Here is a 23,997-nt window from a genome sequence, read left to right on the forward strand (position 1 = left end):
CTGATCTTCTTGTCTGTGCACATATTAGAAAATAAACATGAAGACACTAATCAGATATTCAGAAGGAATGGGAAAATGTTGGATTCAGTCTTCTCTCTTCATCCATTCCAAACAGCAGAGAGGCTTGACTTCCAACTGCCTGTTAGTGCTATGCATACATGCATTTGGATCAGAGCAGAACAGGCTGCACAAATCTTGATATTAGAAAATTATTTGTTTTTATTTCGATTTTTGAAAAAGTTGAGATGCATTGTATAGTTTTAGGAACTTACATTGTACATATTTCAGACTACCATTTTAAAAACTCTTTATCTTGATTGTTTACAATGACGTTTCCAAGTATCCTTTGTGAATATGTTCAGGAGTACAAACTCAGATCCCTGAGAGTCTTGTCACCACCTTAAAGTAGAATGTCTCACAATACATGACAGGTGTGCTAGTGAACTGAGTGAATGCATATTTGTTCACTCACTCAGTTATCATGTGCAAATGCACACTGAGATGTAAATCATGCCCAGGGTAATGCCAATCGCCACCTTGGAGTCAGGTAGCAATTTTCCCCAGGCCAGTTCAGCTAGGGATCCTAGCAGCATTTTGCCATCTTCTGGGCATGGAGCAAGGGTCACTGGGTGTGTGTAGGGAAAGGGGAGGTAGTTGTGAATTTCCTGCATTGTGCAGGGGATTGGACTAGATGACCCTGGAGGTCCCTTCTAACCCTATGATTCTATGAAAAGAGAGCTACAGACATATCTTGCTGTAGTCTAAAAGCTTCATAGCCCTGAGTTGTTTGCAGAATTTCTAGCTCCTATACCATGCCCATATCCCAAAGCTGGTCTTTAGAGTTTTGAAAGTAATTTAAAAAAGAAAATGGGAGTCTAAATTGCGTAAGAACAATTTAAAATAAACTTAGATAAAAATAAAGCAATGTAAACTGGCAATGATTTTTCCATGAAGCTGCTCTCATATCAAGTCCCTCAAACTGCTCAAAGTCCGGAGCATTTCAAAAGTGATCTGGAAATCAGAGGAAACATTTTTTGAACAGAAAGAATGAGTGTGAATGGAACAAACATGCCTCCACATCCCTTTGCATGGGACCTTTGATCTTATGCTCTGAGATTCAGCGTGGGAAACAAACATTAGAACTTAAAATATGGCGAATGTAGAAAACAACACTACCTCTAATAAGACCAATAACACACAGCCACTCACCATTAGCAGTTTAAATTGGGTTGACCAAAAAGAAACCCAACACATTCTCATATGAATCAACATGTATTCCTTTTTTAATGCTTTTTTAAAATCAAACGGCACAGAATACCTTTGGCCTTCATTTAAAGGGCATATACCCAAACAGAGAAGAGTTTCAAAAAGGTTTTCTGGTGTTTGTCATCATTCAGTAAGACTAAAATTGCATATGCATTGCAAAGCATAAGATGGTCAAAATGTGGCTGATGGCCATGCAAGACTGCTGATTTCAATTGACTTAGAAACCCAATATAAATTCATCTGAAACGGCAGTGCTGCTTTTCACATGGGAAGAACAAAAGTAGGAGAGGAGCTGTCAACCATTTTAAGTAATGTGTGAATCTGGTATTCCTCTCTGCACACCCTTGCTGATGTAATTTGATGGTCCTGGAAAAGGGGAGGATCTGCTGCCACTGTGGGTAAGCTGATGGAACTGGGTTGGAATGGAAAACACTTCAAGATACCTATCGGCTCCAACAAGAGGCTTGGACATGGGGGGAGGGATAGAAAGAGAAAGCACAGCTACGGGGGACAGGGGTGCATGGACCTTTCCCCCTCCCTAATCTTCCCACACCTCTCCCTTGATGTCACAGTCTCTTTCTCACACTCTCCCTTCCCCCCCATGAGTCTCCTATTTTTCTCTTGGTGGTGTGGTCTCTCTCTTCCTTCCTCCCCCCACTCACCACTTCCTATTTTTTCTTGACAGCACTGTCTTTCTCCCCCCCCCCTTCTTGTCTAGCTGCAACCTCTTCTTATGATGCTGCCATTACATTGTAGAATTGCTTACTGGAGTTGCTAGGCAACCCCTAAAATGGCAGCTGAAATCTCTCAATATTATATTGCAGTATCTCTCTCTTTTTAAAAAACAAAACAAAACTTTTACATCTCAAATCATCTTTTTAATAAAGATCTTTTTCTGCAAAGCTGGGAATTTCCCTGAGTTTGTTGAAAAACTTTCATTCTCTGTACATGACCATAATCTGCAGATTTAATAACCTGCATCTAGGGCCATGTTCAGAATTAGATATAACAAGCTGGATACCTGCAAGGATTTGCAAGGGGCATCTCATTTTCCACTCCTCTACTATTTCTTCTTTCCTTTCCCTAAAAGTCCCCACAGCCTCTCCCTTTTCCTGCCTCCTTCTCTCCATCCCAACCATCAGCCAAACTGAGAGCCAAGCTACAAGTGATGCCTTACACAGGTTGGACACTTGTAAGCTTCCCTCAAGTTTTGATGGGAAATGTAGGCGTCCTGGTTTTACAGCTTGGCTCTCCATTACAGCTGCAAGACCAGGATGCCTACATTTCCCATCAAAACTTGAGGGAAGCTGACAAGTGTCCAACCTGTGTAAGGCGTCACTTGTAGCTTGGCTCTAACTTTATCTTCATCCCTGTCTTCAGCTTTCCCTTCCCCTGGCGTCTTCTACCTGGCCTATTTGCACAGTGCCAGCTGCTAGGTCAGGCCTGGTTGTACAGTGGGGAGCCTACAATGACTTGCAAGGGATACTTAATTTTCCCCTGTGTCCTCTTCACCACACTATTTCCATTTTCCTTCTTCCTGGTAGCCCCCATATCCTCATCTTTTCCTACTTTCTTCCACCAACCTACCTTTGTCTGTACCCTATCCTTGTCTAAATTTATTATTTAGTTCATTTATACCCCACCTTTCCCTACAATGGGATCACAAAGTAGCTTATATCATTGTCCTCTCATGTATTTTATCCTCACAACAACCCTGTGAGGTAAGTTAGGCTGATAATGAGTAACTGGCCCAAGTTACCTTGTGAGCTTCCATGGTAAAGTAGGGATCCAGACTAGGATCTCCCAAATCCTATTCTGAAACACTAACCACTATATAACACTGGCTTTTGGGGGTGGCTGCTGTTGGAAAGTAGCAAGCCGTCAGTACTGGGTGAGCCATGCAAATCAAATGGTAAGTCACCTGGTGGTTGCTGCCAGGCTTGGCCACAATGAGACATGCCAGTGACTGGAAAGGCCCTTTCCCCCTCCACCTGCCTTTTACTGACAGAAACCAAGGCTTGAAGTCAGGCAGTGTTGATATGGTTGCCTGTCACCAGTTACTGAGGACATTCATTTCTTAAATCTACAGGTGCCGTGCTGCTTCTATTATTGGAAGGGGTTAAGGACCCACTGTATTTTTTTTAAAAAAAGATTTCCAGTTTTCTGCAAACCTGGGGCATTTTTTAGCTTTCTAGAAAGATCAGACTTGTTCATGACTAGACATGGGCACGAACCAAAAAAATTTAATGAATCCGCGGTTCGTGGTTTGGTGCTGATGGCGATCCCGAAGTCGCGAACCGCAACGGACATTTCCCGTTGCTGAACCGGTTCGCAGTTTGCGGTTTGTGGTGCTCAGAATGGCCCCCATTGCACTTAGAAAGCCCATATTCACAGGGAGTGTATAGCAGGCTCTCCTCCAGCCAGCACCCAAGTTTGGTCAAGATTGCAATAGGGATCTTGGAGTTATACCCTCTCCAATCCGAGGCCCCCAGGAAACTCCCACAAAAATCCAAGCTCAATTATACTCTCTCTGTCTCTCCCCAAAGGCTAGCAAGTAGCAAGCAACAGCTCTCACACTCCACTGCTCACTGAAAGTGAAAGCCAGCCCAGGAGCGCAGTGGTTTTTATAAGATGAGGTCCCATAGAGCAACACAGGAGGTCTGTGTTTGGCCGTCAGAGCTGCCTATCAGGGTTTGCAGGGATGAGATTGGAGTGCCCGTGGCTACAGAACACCCCTCCCCCCTCCCTCCCCCAGTTGTCTTCTCCCAACTTGTAACCACTTGGCAGCTCTATGGTTGGAAGGAAGACCTGCCGATCAAGGTAAGCTGAGCTTCGATTCGGGTTTCCAGGGTGACAGAAGGAGCACAGACAGAGTTCAGGCATTCCCCTGGCTCGGTTTCCAGGGAAATTGATTGATGGCACCTGACTGTCTGGCTTCCCGAACCACAGCCAAACACACTGAACCAGGCTTCTTCCGAATGCTGGTTCGTTTGCCATGGACAATCACGAACTGCTGGATTGTGATCACGTGATTGCCCATTTCATGGGTTTTTGACGTTTGTAATGCGGTTCGTGCCCATGTCTATTCATGACTCCAGTCTCCAGATTTAAGTATCTTCAGATATGGCCACCTTGAGAATTAGATATATTGATGATGATTTGTTGGAGTCTATTCACCTTGATATCTCTACAGAGAAAGAGAGAGAGGATTGTGTATTATGTGGAGTTCACATTTGGCCTGAATCACAGAAGGTGCTTTCCATGTAAAAGTACCATCAACTGTAATCAAGTAACTCCCTAGTTACATTCTTTCATAAAGGTACACACATTTTCAATCATGAGGATATAAGTAATATTGATACTTGGAAAGGAAGACATTATTACCTTTCATCTTAGTGCTGAAAGTACATCTGAAACTTGATGTTCACTTCAGATCTACCTTCTTTTCAGGCATGCCTGGATCATGAGCTTGTATATTTTAATGAATTTTCTCTTTCTTTTTTTTTAAAGAAGTATTCGTCAGCCTTCTAGACCTACTTGACTACTTTAAGAAAACTCTAGCTATGATTATAACAACACAGTTGTGTTAATAAGGAAGCTACCAAAGACAATCAATCATTAACTAAATTCTTGTGCAAGTCACCCACTAAAGTCCAGAGGTCAGACATTCCCCATATGAAAAAATTCAGACTTGCTTTTTCACATACCTGTGTAGTGTTTTAATCAGTTTCTATTGCTGCTATTGCTCTGAAAACAAACATACAACTCCCCATTTTGCACTTTGCTCTTTCTGAAGCTTAGGAAATTCCAGATACAATCTCTTAAAGGGTTCTTATGGGAAAAGAGTACTGGAGATGCCTGCACCTGCAAGGCATTCTGCAGGAGAAGGCCAGAACACAGCCCCTTTAATCAAGAAGCCACTAGAACTTCAGGAAAACTGTAGTTCTTAACTTGTGTGTATTCCGTCATGGAGCAAATGAGCACATTACTTGAGGGGCTAACAGCTGATAGGCAGAGTATGAAGATTAAAATTAAAAAAGTACCTGGTATGTTTATTTGTACTATCTATTTATTTGAATACTGAAACCCAGCAGACACTCAGACCAACCATGATAGCGCTAATCTTTTGTTCCTCAAAAGTAAGAACACATCCTTCCAGTTCCCACAGGCTGCAGCATTCTGTAACAGGGGAGTTTGCAAGTAACTTTAGAGTGTGTTACCACAGTCTAACCTCGAGATGACTGTAGCATTTTTGCCAGTCATCTAGCACTGAAAACTCAAACAGTAAAAGTGCTGCTTCCAGAATTGATCCTGGCAGGGCAAGACTTGAGAGAACATCAAGTGAGCACCAGTGCTCATTAACCAAACAATTTTACCTAGCAAGTTGCACACAAGCCTAGAACAATGATGATCAACACAATCATGGTTTTTGCAACAATTGTGCCCTGTGTGGCTTGGGACCCATTCCTTTCTGCCTCCAAGAAGTATTTCAACAAACAGATATAGGAGCTATAGACTTTCACTCCTAGCCTCCAGTTGCTCACCTTCCCACTGTCTGGCAATCCCAGGACTCTGCATGTATGCTGCCAGGAGCAAGCTTAATTAAAAAAAATCCTTTTTTTTGTTCACCTTGGAATAATCATAGATAGTCATTTGGGTTGGGATTAGTACTGATAGGACCTAGGGATATTCCTGGAGATCTGGGGATTGGAATCTTGGGAGTTCTCTAGGCCTCATTTGGAAGTTGGCAACCCTATAGCCCGTCTGCCTTTGATCAGCCCTCCTTTCCATTTAATTGGAACAGAAACTCGAGTGTGTGCATGTGTCCTTGTGGAAGTGAGAGTTAAGAGGGTTATCTGTTCTCTGACTGAACCATTCTCAGTTCTCTGACTGAACCATTTTCCCAGTAGAGATGTAAAAACTGAGTGGATGGTCTGTAAACAGGTTTAATCCAAGAGAGATATACCCAAAAGGAAGAGAAGGTAGATGGTATAGCCCTATCTTGTCAGATCATAGAAGCTAAGTGGGGTCAGTACTAGGGCGACTGACCACCAAGTAGAGGAAGGCACTGGCAAACCACCTCTGCTTCTCACTTGCCCTGAAAGCCCCCTGCTAGGGTTGCTATAAGCAGATTGTGACTTGAAGGCACTGGAACACACACTCATTCTCAAAAACCAGAGATCATGTTTTTAAAACTTTATTAGCTAAGCATATTCTAGAAAGCACAGATATTTGGGAAATATCTATAAACAGGTGAAACAATGCATAACACTTGTAGGATTGAAAATGCATTTGCTAAATAGATTTACTTATAATGTCTAAACAGCCTCTAAGAGAGGGATCACTTCTGCCCATCCAAGAACTGCTGATAAGAGCTTTACCCCACTGATGGGTCTTCCCTCTAAGAATATAAGAAAAGCCCTTCTGGATCAGACCAAGTATCCATCTAGTCCAGCATCCTTTTTCACATACTGGGCAACCAGCTGCCCTGGAGGACCAAGCAAGGCAGAGAAGGCAAGTCTTCTACCAGTCGTCTAATGCTGGTTTTCAAAGGTTTTCCACAGTAAATATGGAGATTCCCTAGTTTGGTGTTCTCTTCATAGGACAATCAAAACTTGGAGTTTTAATGATAGTATGTAGTACTTTATAATTTTGATGACAGTTGAATCATGTAACGTGCTTTAAGTTGTATTGTGATCCGCCCTGAGCCCGCTGATGTGGGGAGGGCGGAGTATAAATCCAATAAATTAAATTAAATTAAATTGGAGTACAATTTCAGTTTAGATTAAATGGGTTTGACATCCTTCACCAAAATTAGCGTTGTGGGTAAAACTGAAGTACTGAATGCAGGTGAGTGAAAGCCAGGACTATTTTATCAGGACAATGACAAGATGACCAAATGGGTGGAACTACCAAGTTTATTCTACCTCTTCTGTCCCCTATCCATAAGAGTATCAACTTTCTTCCTGAAATACAGCTTGAGGTTTTCATTTGGCCACTTAAAACAGAGGAGCATGTGTTAATTTAAATTCATATTAATCCATAATTTTAAAATTATATCAAAATCATATTAATCCATCCATATTTTAAAATCATATTAACAACCACCAAACATCCTTGTAAGCATACATAGCTTCTTCCTCTAGCATTGTACATTCCTGTAGGTAAAGTATCATGCAAGAAACAGGATGGTTGGATCCAGACTCCACATGGGCATGAATTGAAATATGAATCAAATTTTGTGACAAATCGGGCTAGTTTGTGTATCATGAAAACACAGTTTGTGGGGCTGCATTTGTCATGAAATCCATGACTTTGGGAGCCAATTAGTTTGATCTGTGAATGCTTTGTGATGCCAGACAGGTTGGCACTGATCCATTTATTCCCTAGGCATCAGAATGTCTGCAGACCTTTTGTTGCCATGGAAACCCCAATCTTAGCCCACATAACCTTGATAGGCAGCTCTCCCTGCCAACCTGAGACTCCCCATTCTGTTTTATGAGAGCGATGAGCAGGGGGGAGATGGGCCTTCTGTAGCCATGGGAACAACAATCTCATTCCTCCAAACCCTGTTAGGCAGGTCTGTCTCCTGCTTTCAGTTCCAGTAGACAGAGGGAGAGGGAGGAACTGTTGCTGGGATTTGGAGTGAGAGAGAGTGGATTTGGAAGCTTTTGGCTAGATTTGCTGCTGCTTCAAAAAAGACTGAGAGCCAAGCTACAAGTGACGCCTGACACAGGTTGGAGACATGTCAGCTTCCCTCAAGTTTTGATGGAAAATGTAGGCATCCTGGTCTTGCAGCTGTAATGGAGAGCCAAGCTGTAAAACCAGGATGCCTACATTTCTCATCAAAACGTGAGGGAAACTGACAAGTGTCCAACCTGTGTAAGGCGTCACGTAGCTTGGCTCTGAAAAGCCTCTTATTTTCTGCTCTTGTCCTTGCTGGGAAGGTTGTTGAGTGAGGGTGCCTTTTTTCCTCCACCCCACCCCAGTCTCAGAGCATTGCCTGGCTCTGGGGCATAGCTTGACAGAGGCCACTCCCTCCCCCAGAGCCCGTAGCACCTCCCAGTCAATGTATTGCAAGCTTCACCAAACTTGGAGGGTGGCTGGAGGAGAGCCTACTGAAGTCTTCCTGTGAGTTTGGCATCTCTGGGTTTGAAGGGAGCCATTGTAGGGCGAATCATGAACCCAACAAATCGTTTCACTGAACAGGACAATTTCATAAAAATTTGTGGTTCATGGTTTGTGGAATGCGATGAACCACGAAACTCAGGGTTCATTTTTTTCCTGTTTTGTGCCCATCTCTAATCCAGAATAAATTTTCCACTGGCGGAATAGAACTTTCCTGCCTCTCCTCTCCCACTACAGCTCACTGCTGTCCACAAGATGCTGTTCCTGGGGGACAAGTGACCAATAAGAAGACAAGGGTGTGGGGGTGGGGGGTTCATCAGCAGCAGTAAGAGGAATGAGTGGGATTTTCCAAATGTAGTCTGGATCTATCCCTATAATGATACTCAGATTTGTACAATAATTTTTAAATGTTTATTTGGATAAATATATCACAATGGCCCACAGTCCCAACAATGGTCCTCTTTTTCCATTACAGCTCAGCACATACAAGTCACCCTTCCCCCTCTCCAAAGGCTTCTCTTTAAATGTAAAAATGTTCTACCCTGACGTTTCATGACTCCTCCAATAGAGGGCTCCTTGTTTTGTACTGTAGCAAAGTTATTGGTATGGGTGTGTATATCAATATATACTTCATGTAATTTTTTTAAAAAATATCCTATCTAAAGAATAGCCCAGAGGCAAGGCAAATGGAAATGTATATGAATAAATTGTATTAAATAGAGGAGAGACAAAACATCTCAAACAAGATATAAATTCAAGAGAGTTTCCCGTTAGCCTGTTGCAGTCAAAAGCTTATGCTACAATAAAAAGTTAGTCTTTGAAGGGCCACAATACGTCTTGTTGTTCAGATCAAAAGAAAATGTAAAGAACAGGTGACAGCTGTTGCATGCATAACTTTGCTTGCCAATTGTTTGCAATTATGTATGTACCAGTGACCAGAGCAGCTGTACTCTATAAAAGCTTTAAAGAAGTCTAAGAGCAACAAATGAATATCCTCAGTAAAACAAATGTGTGTCCAAATGCTAGCAGAACATCCACATTTCCAATTTCATTGCTAAGCTTCTGCACGTAAATATGACAGTATGAATGCTCTGATTTTGGCAGAAGGTATTCATTAAATGTGAAGAATGACTGCTATTGCATAGCTTGTTGTACAACTTCCAAGCTACTGGTGAATGGTGCAGGGTGGCTTGATAGAGATTTGGAAACACTTGGGAAACAGAAAGAATCAAGATGAGAGAATATTAACAGTGCAGTTCTTAAGAGAGATATCTTTCTAAGCCCAATGGACTCAGAGGATATAACTCTGTTTAGGATTTGCACTGTAAATCACATAGGATTTATTATTACACAGGACACTAAAACTTCCAAAGTCCACAGCTCCCACCAAGCACACCCCTCTAGCCTTTATTTTCCATATTTTTGAAACTCTCAAAAAAGATCTTTCTGAATCCTAAAACTGTACAATCTTCAGAGGAAAAGGGGGAAACTGTGAGTATGTAAAGCAGAAGAATGTTCAAAATAGTTTCAGGTAGACAATGATGAAAGTTCTGCCCCATTCCCGAATTTCTGCAGATGGACCATCAAGGAAATCCAGAAAGATGTTACATTAATCTTTGTTTTTCTAATCCACACTATTATTTGGTAGTGCAAAATTCATTAGCATATATTTCCTGTATGTCAACCCAAAAACACCTATAATGTTTCTTCTTAACATCTTCTTTATAACATGATAGTCTGTTTTGTTTGTGAGAATTAAGGGTAAATAAAGATGCGTCTGTGCTTTCAGTTTTTCCCTCAAGCCATTTGTTACTTTGTGTATTGGCGAATCCAGTCATAAACTGCCGTGATCTTGGTATAAACTCCAGGGCGGTTTCTTCGAGCACATCCTTCACCCCAACTGACAATTCCTGTCAGGTACCATCTGTTCCCCTTTCCTAAGCAGGCTAATGGGCCTCCAGAATCACCCTAAAGGAGAAGGACAAAAGTCCAGCTATTAGAACAGAAAAACTTCATTTTTTAATTTCATCAAGGTGCTTAGTCAAATTTAGATTTATCCTCCTATTATGCATCACTATGATATCTCCCTTTAAAATATGGGGTGCTTTATCCATTTCTATACATGATAGTCCAAATCTTAAGGTTCCAATTTTGTACAAATATCTATACATTATCAGTTGATATTATCAGTTTAGGCAGCACCGTATGAATGAGGAAGGAGAGCACTGAATACTAGTGATTGGAATTGTCAAGGCTGATAGTGCTGTTATGTCTCATCCCACCATCAAAACTGTACACGACACCACTGGTGCTTCATATGACAATCCAACAAAGGGGTGCACACAAGCACTGTTGGTGCACAAAGCATCTGGTTCAGAAAGAAACTTCGTGTGGAAAACCATTGCAACATATAAATCTTCTTTACCAGAACAGGAATCATAAGTCTGAAGGTGTTTCTATGTGTCTCAGTTATTACCTCACTTTAGTCTATGGATCTGAACATAACTCCAACATTAGCAACATAAAGAAATGAGGTTCAGTTTGATTAGGCTTAGGAAATCTAGTTAATAACGAAACCAAAATAGAGATATCAGTTGGTTATCATCATAAATATCTTAGATGTAAATGCCACTGAAATCAAAGAAACATGTTTGCAAATGGATGCAGATATGTTTGTGGTAAAAAGACAGCCCAACATTTGCAGGCACCTTTTGCACAAATTATAGCTGTCTTGATATATGCAAAGGCATTCTGCAACTAACTTCAGACTGAACTCAAATGCTGCACAGAAAAATATCCTGGATTGGATCCTACTAGTTTTCTGCTGTCAAGAGTGAGCAGAGGCTCCTTTTGACCACTGAAAAGACCATGATAAGGATCTTGGGATCTACCAGGATAAAAGACATGAGGGACAGGGGATGCAGTGAAGAAACAGTTTGGTGTTTCCTCTTTATGTTTTCTTTTGCCACTCAGCCTGAGGAAAGAGATAGTGAAAGCTTACACACTACATTTTGGATGCCTCTTTTTGATTCTCTGTAGCTGCTGATTGAAGAAATATGCCACCATGTGGCAAAATAAAGGTATAACCACAAGATCCTCCCCCCTCCGCCCTCATCAAAAGGAATAAGACCTAGTTTCCTGCTATGAATGTAAGAACTGTGGAAAGAGGAATGTTAGTTATATTTTGAAAGAACTGTTGAAGCAAATCCTTTTTTAAAAACAGGCATTTGAAAATTGCTCTGTATTGTAGCCTTCTGAGATTTTATTTTCTGCTTTACCTGGCACGCATCAATACCACCGTTAAGATTTCCAGCACACAGCATCCGAGATGTGATCAGATCATCATAAAGCTTATTACAAATACTTTGATTAATTATTTTTACTTTAGCTTCTTGTAGAGCTTTTGCAAGCTGACCTAAATCAATAGAAACACGGAGTTAGTCAAATAAAACTCTTAAAATCACAAAGAGCAAGACTGAAAATCAAAAACTATCAAGATCTGCCTTGACTTACAGATCATTCCTAGTAAATGAATAAATACTTAGGCTTTAAGAAGAACTTAATTACTTTGATTTGCCTATATTTCTGCATAAAAAAAGGTTTGCAAAGCAGTTGGAAAAATTAACACATAAAATATACACTTTATTTCAAATTACTCCTTATCTTGTTACCTTCCTAATGAGCTATGAAAAACACAGCTCCAGACAACACACTGAAATTAAGGGGCTCTCTCTTTCATCACTGGGGATATGTATTTTCAGAACTACAAAAAACATTCCATCAGATCTTATTGACCTTATTTCCTCTAAAACCTTTCAACAAATCTTATTCATGAACCTCTGAATTTTTGGAGGGGCTACAAATTAGTGTCACACTTGCATTTTGCAATAAACATATCCAGAAATGAACATACTATTTTCTTTTACGGCTCCCCAGCCAGTTACATAGCAGACAGTTCCATAAATAAATAGTCTAGGACTGCTTGGTAAACATATGGGCTGTACCAGCTCATTGAAGAATACAGGTGCCTCCATTTCCAACAGGGCAATGTCATAGTCTGAGATATATTGATCATAATGTGGATGGACTATAATCCTTTTGATAGATCGCATGGCTATTTGATTATTGCTGTTTTTGTTAATGATCCTTATACCCATATATGCTGTCCAGCCAGATGCTATAGAGTATCTGAAAAACAGACAAAAAGCAGTTCTCCAAGCACTGTTCTTATGCAGTTCCCATTCATTTCAAAAGGGATTGTGCAAAATCAGTTCTCAGTGGATTGCACCTGAAGTTTATGAATACCATGAAATAATCCATCAGATAGGGCAAAGAAAAACTTCAGAAAAAGTACCATTTTGTATGGTGGTAAACAGTTAGTACTAAATGTTGATCATATCATGATTAGCTATTGATACTAACTTTACAGCACCAAGAGCTTTAAGTGAAATACACATTTTTCTTGGTAGGAATTTTATGGTCAAGGGTTACCAAGGCTACCTGCTGAGCTTATGGCAGTAGTGGCATTCAAACCAGCAGAGTGCTGATTTGCAGCTCAACCACTTAACCACTATGCTACAGCAGCTCTCATTCTTAAACAATATGCTCATTTTAAAAAGCACCCTGGTAAACAGAGGTTCTGAATGAAATGCTGAAGAGTTATGTATGACCATACTCCTTGCATTTTTGTGGTTGGCTCTGCCTATTGTGGAAGCCATTTTGTGAGTGGACCCACCACTAGGTTTGCCAGATTTCCCCTGGAAACCAGTGGGAGGTGGGGGAGTGACAGGATCTTACCAGTGTCCACATAAACAATTGTCATCCCCAGCTGATAACATCACTTCTGGTGCAATTCAGAAGTGACTGTGTTGCACTGAGGCCATTTCTTTAACACTAGGCCAAAAACATAATGTTACAGAATTGGCCCTGGCCTGACACCATGACTTCCAGTTTGTGCCAGAAGTGATGTCATTAGCCAGGGATTATGAGAGCACGCACTCCCATTTTGGCAGTCTGCCTCCTCATGCTACTCAGCAGGGGATTGGCAAGCAGAGGCAGGGATTAGTGAGAGATTCTCTATAAATCTGTGAATCCATGATGGCTACCCAACTGTCAATTTTATATTCTATCATCTCCACTAATCTCATGCAAAAATGTGAGAGAGTTCTTAAATATAATTCTGATTGAAGTTGCAGAAGAAATGTTAACTGATTTCTGCACAGTAACCCAGAGTAGGGGATTAGTTAATTAATAGAATTGACAATGAAACATATTATATATTGGAAAATTGCAGGCAACTTGTACACTTAGAGCATGTACAGATTTGAAAAGAGTTGATCCTCGAGTCAATAACAAAATAGACTTAGACTTCTGCTGGTCACAGCACTGACTGGGAAATCTCTGTGTCAATCACAAAATCAGATATTAAATTGTTATATATATATATAACCATTAAAAATTTTCACAAAATATTTGGTCAGATAAACATCTGGAAAACAAACAAGTGAACAGCTCACATCAATCAGTATTTGAACTGGAAGCTGAACCTTTTCTGGAGCAAAGTGGGGAAGAAGCAGATCTTATCTCACAGCAAAACACCCAGTGTTTGCTCCCATCCACAATTGCAACTATATACAACCTTAGCCTGTATAACTGATATTTTGCACTTCATTTTCAAAAATATGGTTGACAACCAACTACTGTTGGATGTATTCAGGGGGCCGTGGATATTCCATTATTCTGTACAAATGCATGAAAAGCATATAATTTGTTATTGACAGCTAGGACTGTAGCAGATTAATACTTCACATCCCCTCCAGTCTATGGCATGCACACCTTATGATGACTGGACATTGTCTGGTCTCTCTGCATAGTGAAAATAAACTACTTCAGCACAATATTTCAGTGATACTTAGCCATCCAAACAAATCCGTTTCACCCATCTGTGTTGCTTGGTGTAACTAACTTTCTGTGCTATGGTTTAAAAAAATCAAGTTACACTTTTCCTTCAATAAATTTAGTCTAAGTAACCCAGCTTTATAACACAGTCCATAATGTATTAATAAAATGTATACAATATTTATGTTATCTATCACCAACTTATGGAAATAGTGGGTTTTCCTTACTAGTAATAAGGGTGTTATGCTGCATAATGCCTACCTCACAGAATCAGAGTCTAGAAAGCAGTGGGCAGCAGATACTAGCCATGTATTTGAAATAATCGATGCCCCACAGATATGGCCATATGTTCCTAGCTGCAGGCTTGCTTGCCAAGGCCACTTTCCAGATCTGGCATCTTCACCACCAACAATTCTGGTTTTCTTTATCTGACTCCTTCCACATGCTATTAAAAAGGCAATGCACACATATATAATACACTTAGAAGAAGCATGAGAATAATATACAATATTTATCCACCATACTATAGCACATTGCAGTCTTTAAGATACTTACAATTCTTAACAGAGTTATATCTTTCTAAGCCTATTGACTTCAGTGTACTTAGGCAGGTGTAACTCTGCTCAGGTTCATTCTGTTACTTACAAAACTATTCCCAACACGCAAGCTCAGCATGTACCTCAGAGGAATTTAGTTTTCAGATCTGATATAGGTATATACAGACATTTCCTTTCACTTCCTTCATTAATTACATACCACAGTTCATTTCATCAGATCCATCTGCACAATCTCTTATTCCATCACATTCTGGATTCAGCTTCATTGGGCATTTCCCATTTAGGCACTTGTATGCACGCTGTGAGCAACTTTTGTATGCTGAAAGAACACGACGACAGAGAAGGAAAAGGCGAATATGTTTAATGGTGCCATCATATAGGTCATGCAGCATAATTTTACACAATGCATTTAGGAAAAAATGAACAAACTTAATAATATTGTTCACAGGTGTCCTGGCATTATGCTGGATTTTAATTAATGTTGGATTTTAATTAATATATTTTAATATTTTGTTGTTGTTATGTTTTTATTATTATTATTTTGTAAGTTGCCATGGGCAGATTCCTAAGAAGCAGCATTTAAAAAAAAGTATTTTACATAATTTTCAGAGCAATCCTAAATAGAATTATACTATTCTATGCCCAGTGCACATATGTATAACCTGGATATGAAAAAAAAGATACTGGAACCTCAGTTTTGTCACTGGGGTAGCTATATAATAATAATAATATGTTTATTGCTTTTCCGGCCGGAGCCATAAGCCATACAAACACCAACAAAATAAGAACTGTACACTTGAACATACCCAATTCACATAGACATAACTCGTCATTATCACTTTAAACTATCTAAACTCATGAAAATCTTGTTTCTTTATCACCATGGCTAAAAAGGAAGCCACTATAGCAGAGGTTTAATTGTCAGGAAAGTTATCAGACAATAACACTGAGATTGCCCAAGGAAGGAAGGGAAGCTTTTCTTTTAACATAATAGGAATAATAAATCTCTCTCTTTCCTTACTCCACTTAGGGAAAAAACTATTATGTGATCCAAGGTCTCTAACTTTCCTTGTCCACAGTCACAAACTCGTTCAGAATAAGGGAGTCCAGAGAAACGACCAGAAAGCACTCTAGAGGGGAAGGAGTTAAGTTTAGCCAATGTGAAGGCTCTGCGTTGAGCTGGAATCTTTAAAGAATAGCAATAAGATGGAATAGCCTCTGGGGGTGAAAGTCCCAGGAATAAGCCCGAACATGTACATCTGGCTCCCTGGAGAGTACTGCTGTAATAGAGATACTTTAGTTTTAATTGTATAACTCTGAGGGCCTCATTTGTCTGTAAAGATGTTATATCAATATCCAGAATTTTTAGTTTCTGGTTAATTAAATTAGTTCGGCTACTCTTATAGGTATCCTGCGAGATCAAATGTGCAAAACCTACTTTCCCTGAATTGTCCTTGTAAATTTCCTTGTTCAAGAACAGCTTAAAGGCTGTAATCCATGCTCTCTTCTCAATTGAGGGTTGGGCGAATTCCACCCTAAGTGCAGTACCTGCCGCTATCTCCCTCAAAAATGTGTGTAGAGGGGTGTCAAGGTTGTCGGATACACCTTCAATCCACACTCCACACCCATAAAGTATCCGTGGGATAACCTTAGCATTAAAAATCCTAATGGCTGCTGGTCTATGTTTTGCTCCTTTGGAGTAAAAGAATGTTTTAATTGCCATTGATGAAATGTTTGCAGCCTTCAGAGCAGCCTGAATATGTGGTTTTCATGATAGATTGTAATTAAAAGTAATACCAAGATAACTAAAGGAGGGGAGCTATATAAATTGGAAAAGTATGGCTGTTGTCAAAGGTCTTCAGTTGAAGGGCCATGTGCATCATGTACTACTTAAACTTCTTTGTCCATAACTGTACACAAGATATTGGACAATAAAAGATACATAAGGGAAGTAGCCTTATAAAAGAACTTTCATGGGAATTTTGGATTACAATTTGATTTTATTCAAGTGAGGTTCTTGCACAAGCTACTTTAAGGATGAAAATGTCTGTTTCTCATGCAGAAGCCTTTCCCCACATTTACGAATGGGGTGGTGATGGAATGTGGATATTGCTATCCAAAAGTGTCAGCGATGATGCATTGCATGGATTTCAGTGGATCATTTAAATAAGAAATTAAGCATTTCTACTTAATTGGGGAAAGAAATGGCCAGATGGAAACCAGTAAATACTATTCTTTGTATATTTTGTTTAAGGAGCACTAGAAACAGCATGATGCTGTCACATACTGGTCTTGTGAAAATGCATTAATTTAAATTTAAATATACTGTGGGCCAAACAGTAAGAGATGATGAAATTCAGTAATTTGAGCTTCAGATGAAAAAGCATTTGGTGTATATAAGGGGTGTGGTTAACTGTTCACTGCATGCTACAGAAGCACTGACAGGAAAACGGTACTAATTGAACCTGTATATTCTCTGTTGAGGTTGCAGACATATTTTTAATTGGGAAAAAAACATGGGGAGATACAGCCTATTCCAGTTCTACCACCACCACAGCCTCTCTGCAGTGCTTTTTAAAGTCAAATTAATTTCCTTGTATTTCCAGTTCCAAAAAGAAGGAATTACTGGGAGCCAATTAGGCATGTACTTCTTTAGCTTTCCTTAGCATTTGAGCTCAATTTTGGGCAATAAGGTCTTAAAAGTTCGATTCCTACATATTTGGTGTAGATACAAGAATACAGAAAAAACAATAATTCTCACCGTTCATATCCATTGGACTAGTGTATTCAGAAGCTAGAGATGCCAAGCAACTAATTGATTTCCATTATTAAAAACTAATTTGCCTCATACTTACAACAACTGTCTTCTTCGCTGTCATTCTCACAACTATCATCCCCTTTGCAGGACCTGGAATGGTGCCTACACTTCCCATTGCCACAGTTGGTCTCTATTGGATTACAATCTAAAGGGAAGGAGTATACAGTCAAGATCAACTGTTCAACAGCAAGTGTCCCCAAGATCATGTGTACTTAGAGGCATAACTTGTGAATCACTAAATGTAATGGGCCATTTCCCCTACTGCAATGATTCTCCATGTAGTTTTTCATTGCTGTAGAGGCCCTTCTGATATCACAGGATCAACATGGCAATGCTACAGCATTAAATGCATACTGCCACAGAAACTGTGATCCCTGGACAGCCTTACACCACATACTTGCATATCAGAAGGAACAAAAATGTATTTTGATTCTGTACATGGTCTCACCTCATGAACAGATATAAACGCAGGGAAGGGCTGTAGGGAAAAGTATAGTGCTTTATAGGCATGAACTTTCTGTATGACAGACCTGACAGCATGGAACAAACAGACTGCTTCCTGCCTCATTGCCACCCCTCCTTAGCCTTGTGACACTTTTAGGATCTTAGCATCCTGATTATATGTACTTCAATTTGTGACTCCAGTACTATACCTAAATAGAATGTTTGGTCATCTACACAGATTAGTTTTAGAGTTTATTTAAGTTTATTCTAGTTACTTTTCTGTAGTTATATTGCCCTGGACTTAATTGTGTATTTAACCCTTAAAGGGTAAGGAAACTGCAGCAAATCCATCTCCTTTATCCTTGGTGGTTCAGGTTATGGTATCCCACGGGACATGGGCACAAATTGAAACACGAATAAAATTTTGTGACAAATCAGGCCGATTCATGTATTGCAAAAATGCATTTCATGGGACCACATTTTTCACGAAATCCATGACTTTTGGGGCCAATCTGTTTGATTCATGAATGCTTCGTGATGCCAGGCAGGCTGGCACCAATCCATTGATTCCCTAGGCAACATAAACCCGGAATGTCTGCAGACCTTTGTTGCTGTGGAAACCCCAATCTTAGCTCACATAACCTTGATAGGCCGCTCTCCCTGCCAACCTGAGACCTCCCATTCTGTTCTATGAGTGCAATGAGCAGGGGGGAGATGGGCCCTTCCGTAGCCATGGAAACAACAATCTCATCCCTCCAAACCTTGTTAGGCAGGTCTGTCTGCCAACCAGAGAGCTCCTGTCCTGCTCTATGTGAGCGCTTCTTATATAAAGCACAACTCTGTGCTTCTTGCTTTCAGTTCCAGTAGACAGAGGGAGAAGGGGGAGCTGTTGCTGGGATTTGGAGTGAGAGAGAGTGTATTAGTGAGCTTTTGTCTGGATTTGCTGCTGCTTCAAAAGAGACTGAAAAGCCTCTTTCTTATTTTCTGCTCTTGTCCTTGCTGGAAAGGTTGTTGGGTGAGGGTGTCTTTTTTCCTCCACGCCATCCCATCCCGCCCCAGTCTCAGGGCACTGCCTGGCTCTGGGGCCTAGCTTAACTCCCTGAGAGTTTGGCATCTCTGGGTATGAAGGGGGCTGTTGTAGGGCCCCGGGATCTGACGAATCATGAACCTAATGAATCGTTTCATGAAATGGGACAATTTCGTGAAAGTTCGTGGTTCATGGAACATGATGAACCCCAAAACTCAGGGTTCGTTTCGTGCCCATCTCTATATACCACCCAACAAATGCAGTTATGCAAGCTGTGTTTCCTGCAGAGAGTATCTCTGTCACAGATACTTGCCTCTCATTAATCTCCTGGTGCTCATATTCCTTTCTCCCCTTGGATGTTTACCCATCCCCATACATCATCTTACACTCCCTAAATTTCCCACTGTATCCCTAACAGATTCACTGAGATGCATAACAAGTGTTCATAATAATCACCTTTATTAACATCTCATGCATACACATTTTAGTATCAGTAAGACACTCTAACAGATGTTGTGTATGCACAGGATGGAAGATAATAGGGAGAGAGTACATATTCCATTGTGCATTCTCACAAGAAAAAAATCAGTCAGCATGTACCTCTGCCAATCCACACCTGCTGTGAGCTGCTTCCATCATCAAATAGGAAACATTGTCTCCAGGACAGGTCACATCTTTTTATTATCACATCCACATGTACAGATACACTAGGATTTTATGATCATTAGGATAATTTAGGGTAGTGAATATTAGCAATGTTTGTCATGTATGTTTGAGAGCTTGGATCACTCTGATATGGAGTGCATCTCTGTTAACATTCCCCTCTTCTGTCATGTATTCATTATGTGTTTCCTGGTCTGTGTTTTTGCAGCCCTCCCTCTGTTTGTCTATTTTGGGAGTAATAAACCCTATTATCACACACAAGTATTACTTTTCATTCCCCAGAATAGTGTTATAGTCCCCAGTGTTGCCTATCGGACCTTGGTGTATATAGGCAAAGACCCACACTTGTAGTGTTGGTCTGTAATCTGGACATGCTCAGGGGGGACAGTCCTAGGGCCAGAGGATAGACATATGTACCCATTTAGCTAATATGCTTACTGCAGCAATTGAGTATCCACATGGCTTTTTTCTTTCACTTGTTGCCTCAGCAGCCATGGCTGCCATTTCCCCACCCACAGGCGTTCCCCCAGTTGTTTTTTTTTAATTCAGGAATAGCTCTCTGAATGCCTCTGCATTTTCAGAACCACCGAGAGCTGCAAGGAGAAACACTGCCATGTGAAAGCAGCCTTAGTTTATGTGAAATAAACTTCAACTTTTATTGACCTGTTAAACACTTGTTAGGTCTAATGATTTATATGCTAGGTTTTTTTTTTAATCAGTTGAATGGTAACTTGATTTCCTCAGATTCTAATGCCCTGAGCTCATGTTCAATATTTTTAATATTATATGCCCTCTTAAGCCCTTTTTGGACCCTCCTTTCTTGTGGACCAAATGGTGGGATAGACTAGGGTTAGAGCAGCTTTCTACAAGTGACAGGCGATTGAAATGGAGCCTACATGTGTACATGCACTGGGCTCCCTCATATAATTGGGAAAACTGGAGAAAGAAAGAGATGCACATACACATTGTCCAGGGTCTGAGTCCCAGCCCCCAGACTTGCCAGGAGGGAACAGCAGGAGGCAGCAACCCTGCCACCCCAGCCAGCAACCAGGGCCAGAACCTGCCTACTCCAGGGGGAAGGGGCAAAAGGCCAAAGCCTCAGAGGGCTGGAGGGAGCAAGGAGAGACCAACTAGTCCCACCCTCCAGGGGGAGGAGAGGGAGCTAAGCAGGCCAGAGGAAAAGAATCAAGGCAGGGGGAATAGGGGCCCAGCAGCAGCCCAAACAGAGCTCTTACCTGGAAGGAAGGAGAAGCAGCCACAGCAGCTCAGAGCCACACCCCAGCCTCCACCTCAGCTTGAAGACAGCAGCCTGGCTCAGAAGATGCTCACAACCAAACCCCTCCAGGTGGAGCTACTGAAAGCATTCTGTAGGAAGAGCTGGGCAGCCAGCCAAGGGGCCACAGCTGGGCCTACCTTCAATAATCAGCTCAGCCAGAGAGGCCTGGCAGCCAGCCAACATAACGCAGCTGTTGATGATCCAGGCAGCCCAGCCAGCTACCCCAGCTGCAGCAGCTTGAGACATCCCAGGCCAATGCTGGGAGGCCAAGGAGGGGTGTGGCCTGGCAGGCAGGACCTGCAAGGTGGGTGGGGTGCTGAGAGAAGGCCCTATAAAAGCTGGCTGGGAAGAGCCCTGAGGTGGTGGGTGTGAATGAGGAGTGATGGTGTGGAGTGAGAGCAGAGCAGAGCAGAGCAGAGCAGAGCAGAGCAGAGCAGAGCAGAGCAGAGCAGAGCAGAGCAGAGCAGAGCAGAGCAGAGCAGAGCAAGAGTGGAGGCTTGGAGAAGAGTTCTGGGAGGAGGAGATGATGGAGGATGCAAGGGGTAAGCAGGCCAGGTTGAGCAGGCCAGTGAGTGGATTCAGAGGGAGTCAGGGTGATGTATACTGCCCCTCCTTCCACAGAGCAGGGTCCTGCAACATCCCTGGTGCCCCTCTGATGTCAGGGCTGGCCCAGCCGGTGCCCCACCCAGTGGTGGCAGCGACAAGCTCTGACACACATGAACATAAAAATTTTCTGTTTCAAACTTCCAATGAAAAGCTATAGGCTAAGGCATAGAGACACTGCATGCCACCCCTCCCCACCCATACATTTAGGTCCACGGTTATGAAAATTGGAAAGGGGCTTCTCTGTACAATGTTTGAAATACCAGATTAATTAGATAATGTCCATAAACTTACCACAGTCCAATTCATCACTTCCATCTGTGCAGTCTTTCCACCCATCACACTTGCTATTTAAAGGGATGCATGATCTGTCAGGACATGTAAATTGCCTAGGACAAGCTAAGAGAACAAAAGGTTTCAGAGTATCAGTCATGTTACAATGCTGTAATGGAGCCACCTTGTCTTTGAGTCATGCCAGGGAGAAATACAATTGCTCCTAATCCTTCCACTCATGTCAGCAAAGCACATTGCTTATGCCCGTGTTGGGGTTGGAGTGGCTATTTTTATTTATTTATTTAACTTACTGTCTGCTCTACCTGCAAGCAGGCTCAGAGTGGATAACAACATAGTTTGAATCTACATTAAAATTATCATTTAAAACCATAAAAACTTAGCATGGCAGGAGGCAGGACACTTATGTGCACATGAAGCAGAATGGTTCCTGAAGACGCAGGGCCTATGCAACTCCTTAATTTGAATGGGTGATTGTCCTAATGGCCATGTTATCTCCTACCTTAAGAACTACCACTGGTTGAAATGCAGCATGGAAGAGCATGTTTGTCATATTGCCCTTTCTCAGTCAATGAGCATTCTAGAGACATGTTGTAGCTGACCTGGCTTCTGCGCTTCACTCCTCAAGCTCCTCATGTCTTTTTAAAAGGCAACCTACATACAGAGAGCCAATGACATTCCCACCCCCATGGCACACAGACTGTTAAGAAACCTGCAGAAGCAACAGCAATGACTTGTGGGAATCCCTCTATCTCTGTGAAGTTGTCACTTTTGTCCTCCCAGCATACAACAGACAAGAATGTAACTAATGCTATCTTATCCAGCATGCTAATACAGTGAAAGTTGTATATCACACAGCTGTCAAAGAACATAACTCACTGAGAATATTTAATAAACACAGTGATGATTTCAACTGTGCAACTGTTCTTCAGATGGTTAGCAGAGAACATCCCACCTTGTTACTCATAACAGCTCAAACACACAGTTCGAGGGACTCATCTTTTTCACAAATTTTGGTCTGTTTGGGTTGGTCCATTAGTCAGACATCCTGGTGCCAATCTATCAATTCTCTAGACAATGAAGGGGACATCCGCAGACCTTTTGCAGCCCTTAAAAACTTAATAGGTAGCTCTTCCTGCTGAGCAGAGAGCTCCCATTTTGCTCTATGGAGCAAGGAGCAAGAATGAACTCCTCAAGAATGAACCAGAGAGCTCCCATTCTGCAAGGGTGTGGTGGACATTCTGCAGCCAATCTTAGCCCTCAAAACCTTGATAGGCAGCTCTGCCTGCCAACCAGAGAGCTCCCATTCTGCTCTATGGAGCAAGGAGCAAAGATGAATTCCCTAGGCAATGGAGGGGTAGACATTCTGCAGCCAATCTTAGCCCTCAAAACCTTGATAGGCAGCTCTGCCTGCCAACCAGAGAGTCCCATTCTGCTCTATGGAGCAAGGAGCAAGAATGAACTCCCTAGGCAACGGAGGGGTGGACCTTCTGCAGCCAATCTTAGCCCTCAAAACCTTGATAGGCAGCTCTGTGAGCAAGGAGCAAGAATGAAATCCCTAGGCAATGGCTGGGAAGGTGTCTGTGTGTTGAGTGAGGGGGCTCTTTCCTCTATCCTTTTCTGTTTGATTTTGCCTCATTACAACTTTTTGGTGCTGCTTGCCAATGCAAGTCAATTGGCATTTGCGACTCCAGTATCTACTGGAAGTTTCCTGGGGGCAGCTGGTTTGGGGGTCTGTAACTCAGACGTCCAAAATGATATCTTGACCAAACTTGGAGGGTGGCTGGAGGAGAGGCTGCTGAAGATTCTTTGCGAGTTTGGGCTCTCTGGGTATGAAGAGGATGGAGCCAGGGCTGCTTGAAGTGGTGGACCATGGACTGATGAACCGGTCTGCGAACCAGGCTGGTTGCTCTTTTTTGCTTTGGCTCTGAAATGGCTTATAAGAGCTGGAAGACTGCCATGCGTATACATACACATTGTGACAGGCTTTCCAACATTTTATTTATGAGATTTGTAATCTGCTTCT

General features: G+C 41.6%; 1 protein-coding gene across 1 annotated transcript in view; it reads right to left on the reverse strand.

Moving 5' to 3' along the window:
* Positions 1-10,203: 10,203 nt before the first annotated feature.
* The window catches only part of LOC129326272 (suppressor of tumorigenicity 14 protein-like), a 36,774-nt gene continuing 22,980 nt past the window's right edge, over positions 10,204-23,997 (reverse strand). Inside the window, exons 9-15 of the mRNA XM_054974429.1 lie at positions 21,975-22,079; positions 17,705-17,812; positions 15,049-15,168; positions 14,554-14,737; positions 12,308-12,582; positions 11,673-11,809; positions 10,204-10,362 (exon numbers count right to left, since the gene is read on the reverse strand). Coding sequence (XP_054830404.1) covers positions 10,204-10,362; positions 11,673-11,809; positions 12,308-12,582; positions 14,554-14,737; positions 15,049-15,168; positions 17,705-17,812; positions 21,975-22,079 — 1,088 coding nt within the window. The remainder of the gene's footprint in view (positions 10,363-11,672; positions 11,810-12,307; positions 12,583-14,553; positions 14,738-15,048; positions 15,169-17,704; positions 17,813-21,974; positions 22,080-23,997) is intronic.

This window comes from Eublepharis macularius, chromosome 3 (assembly GCF_028583425.1).
Source record: "Eublepharis macularius isolate TG4126 chromosome 3, MPM_Emac_v1.0, whole genome shotgun sequence".
NCBI classification, from domain to species: domain Eukaryota; kingdom Metazoa; phylum Chordata; class Lepidosauria; order Squamata; family Eublepharidae; genus Eublepharis; species Eublepharis macularius.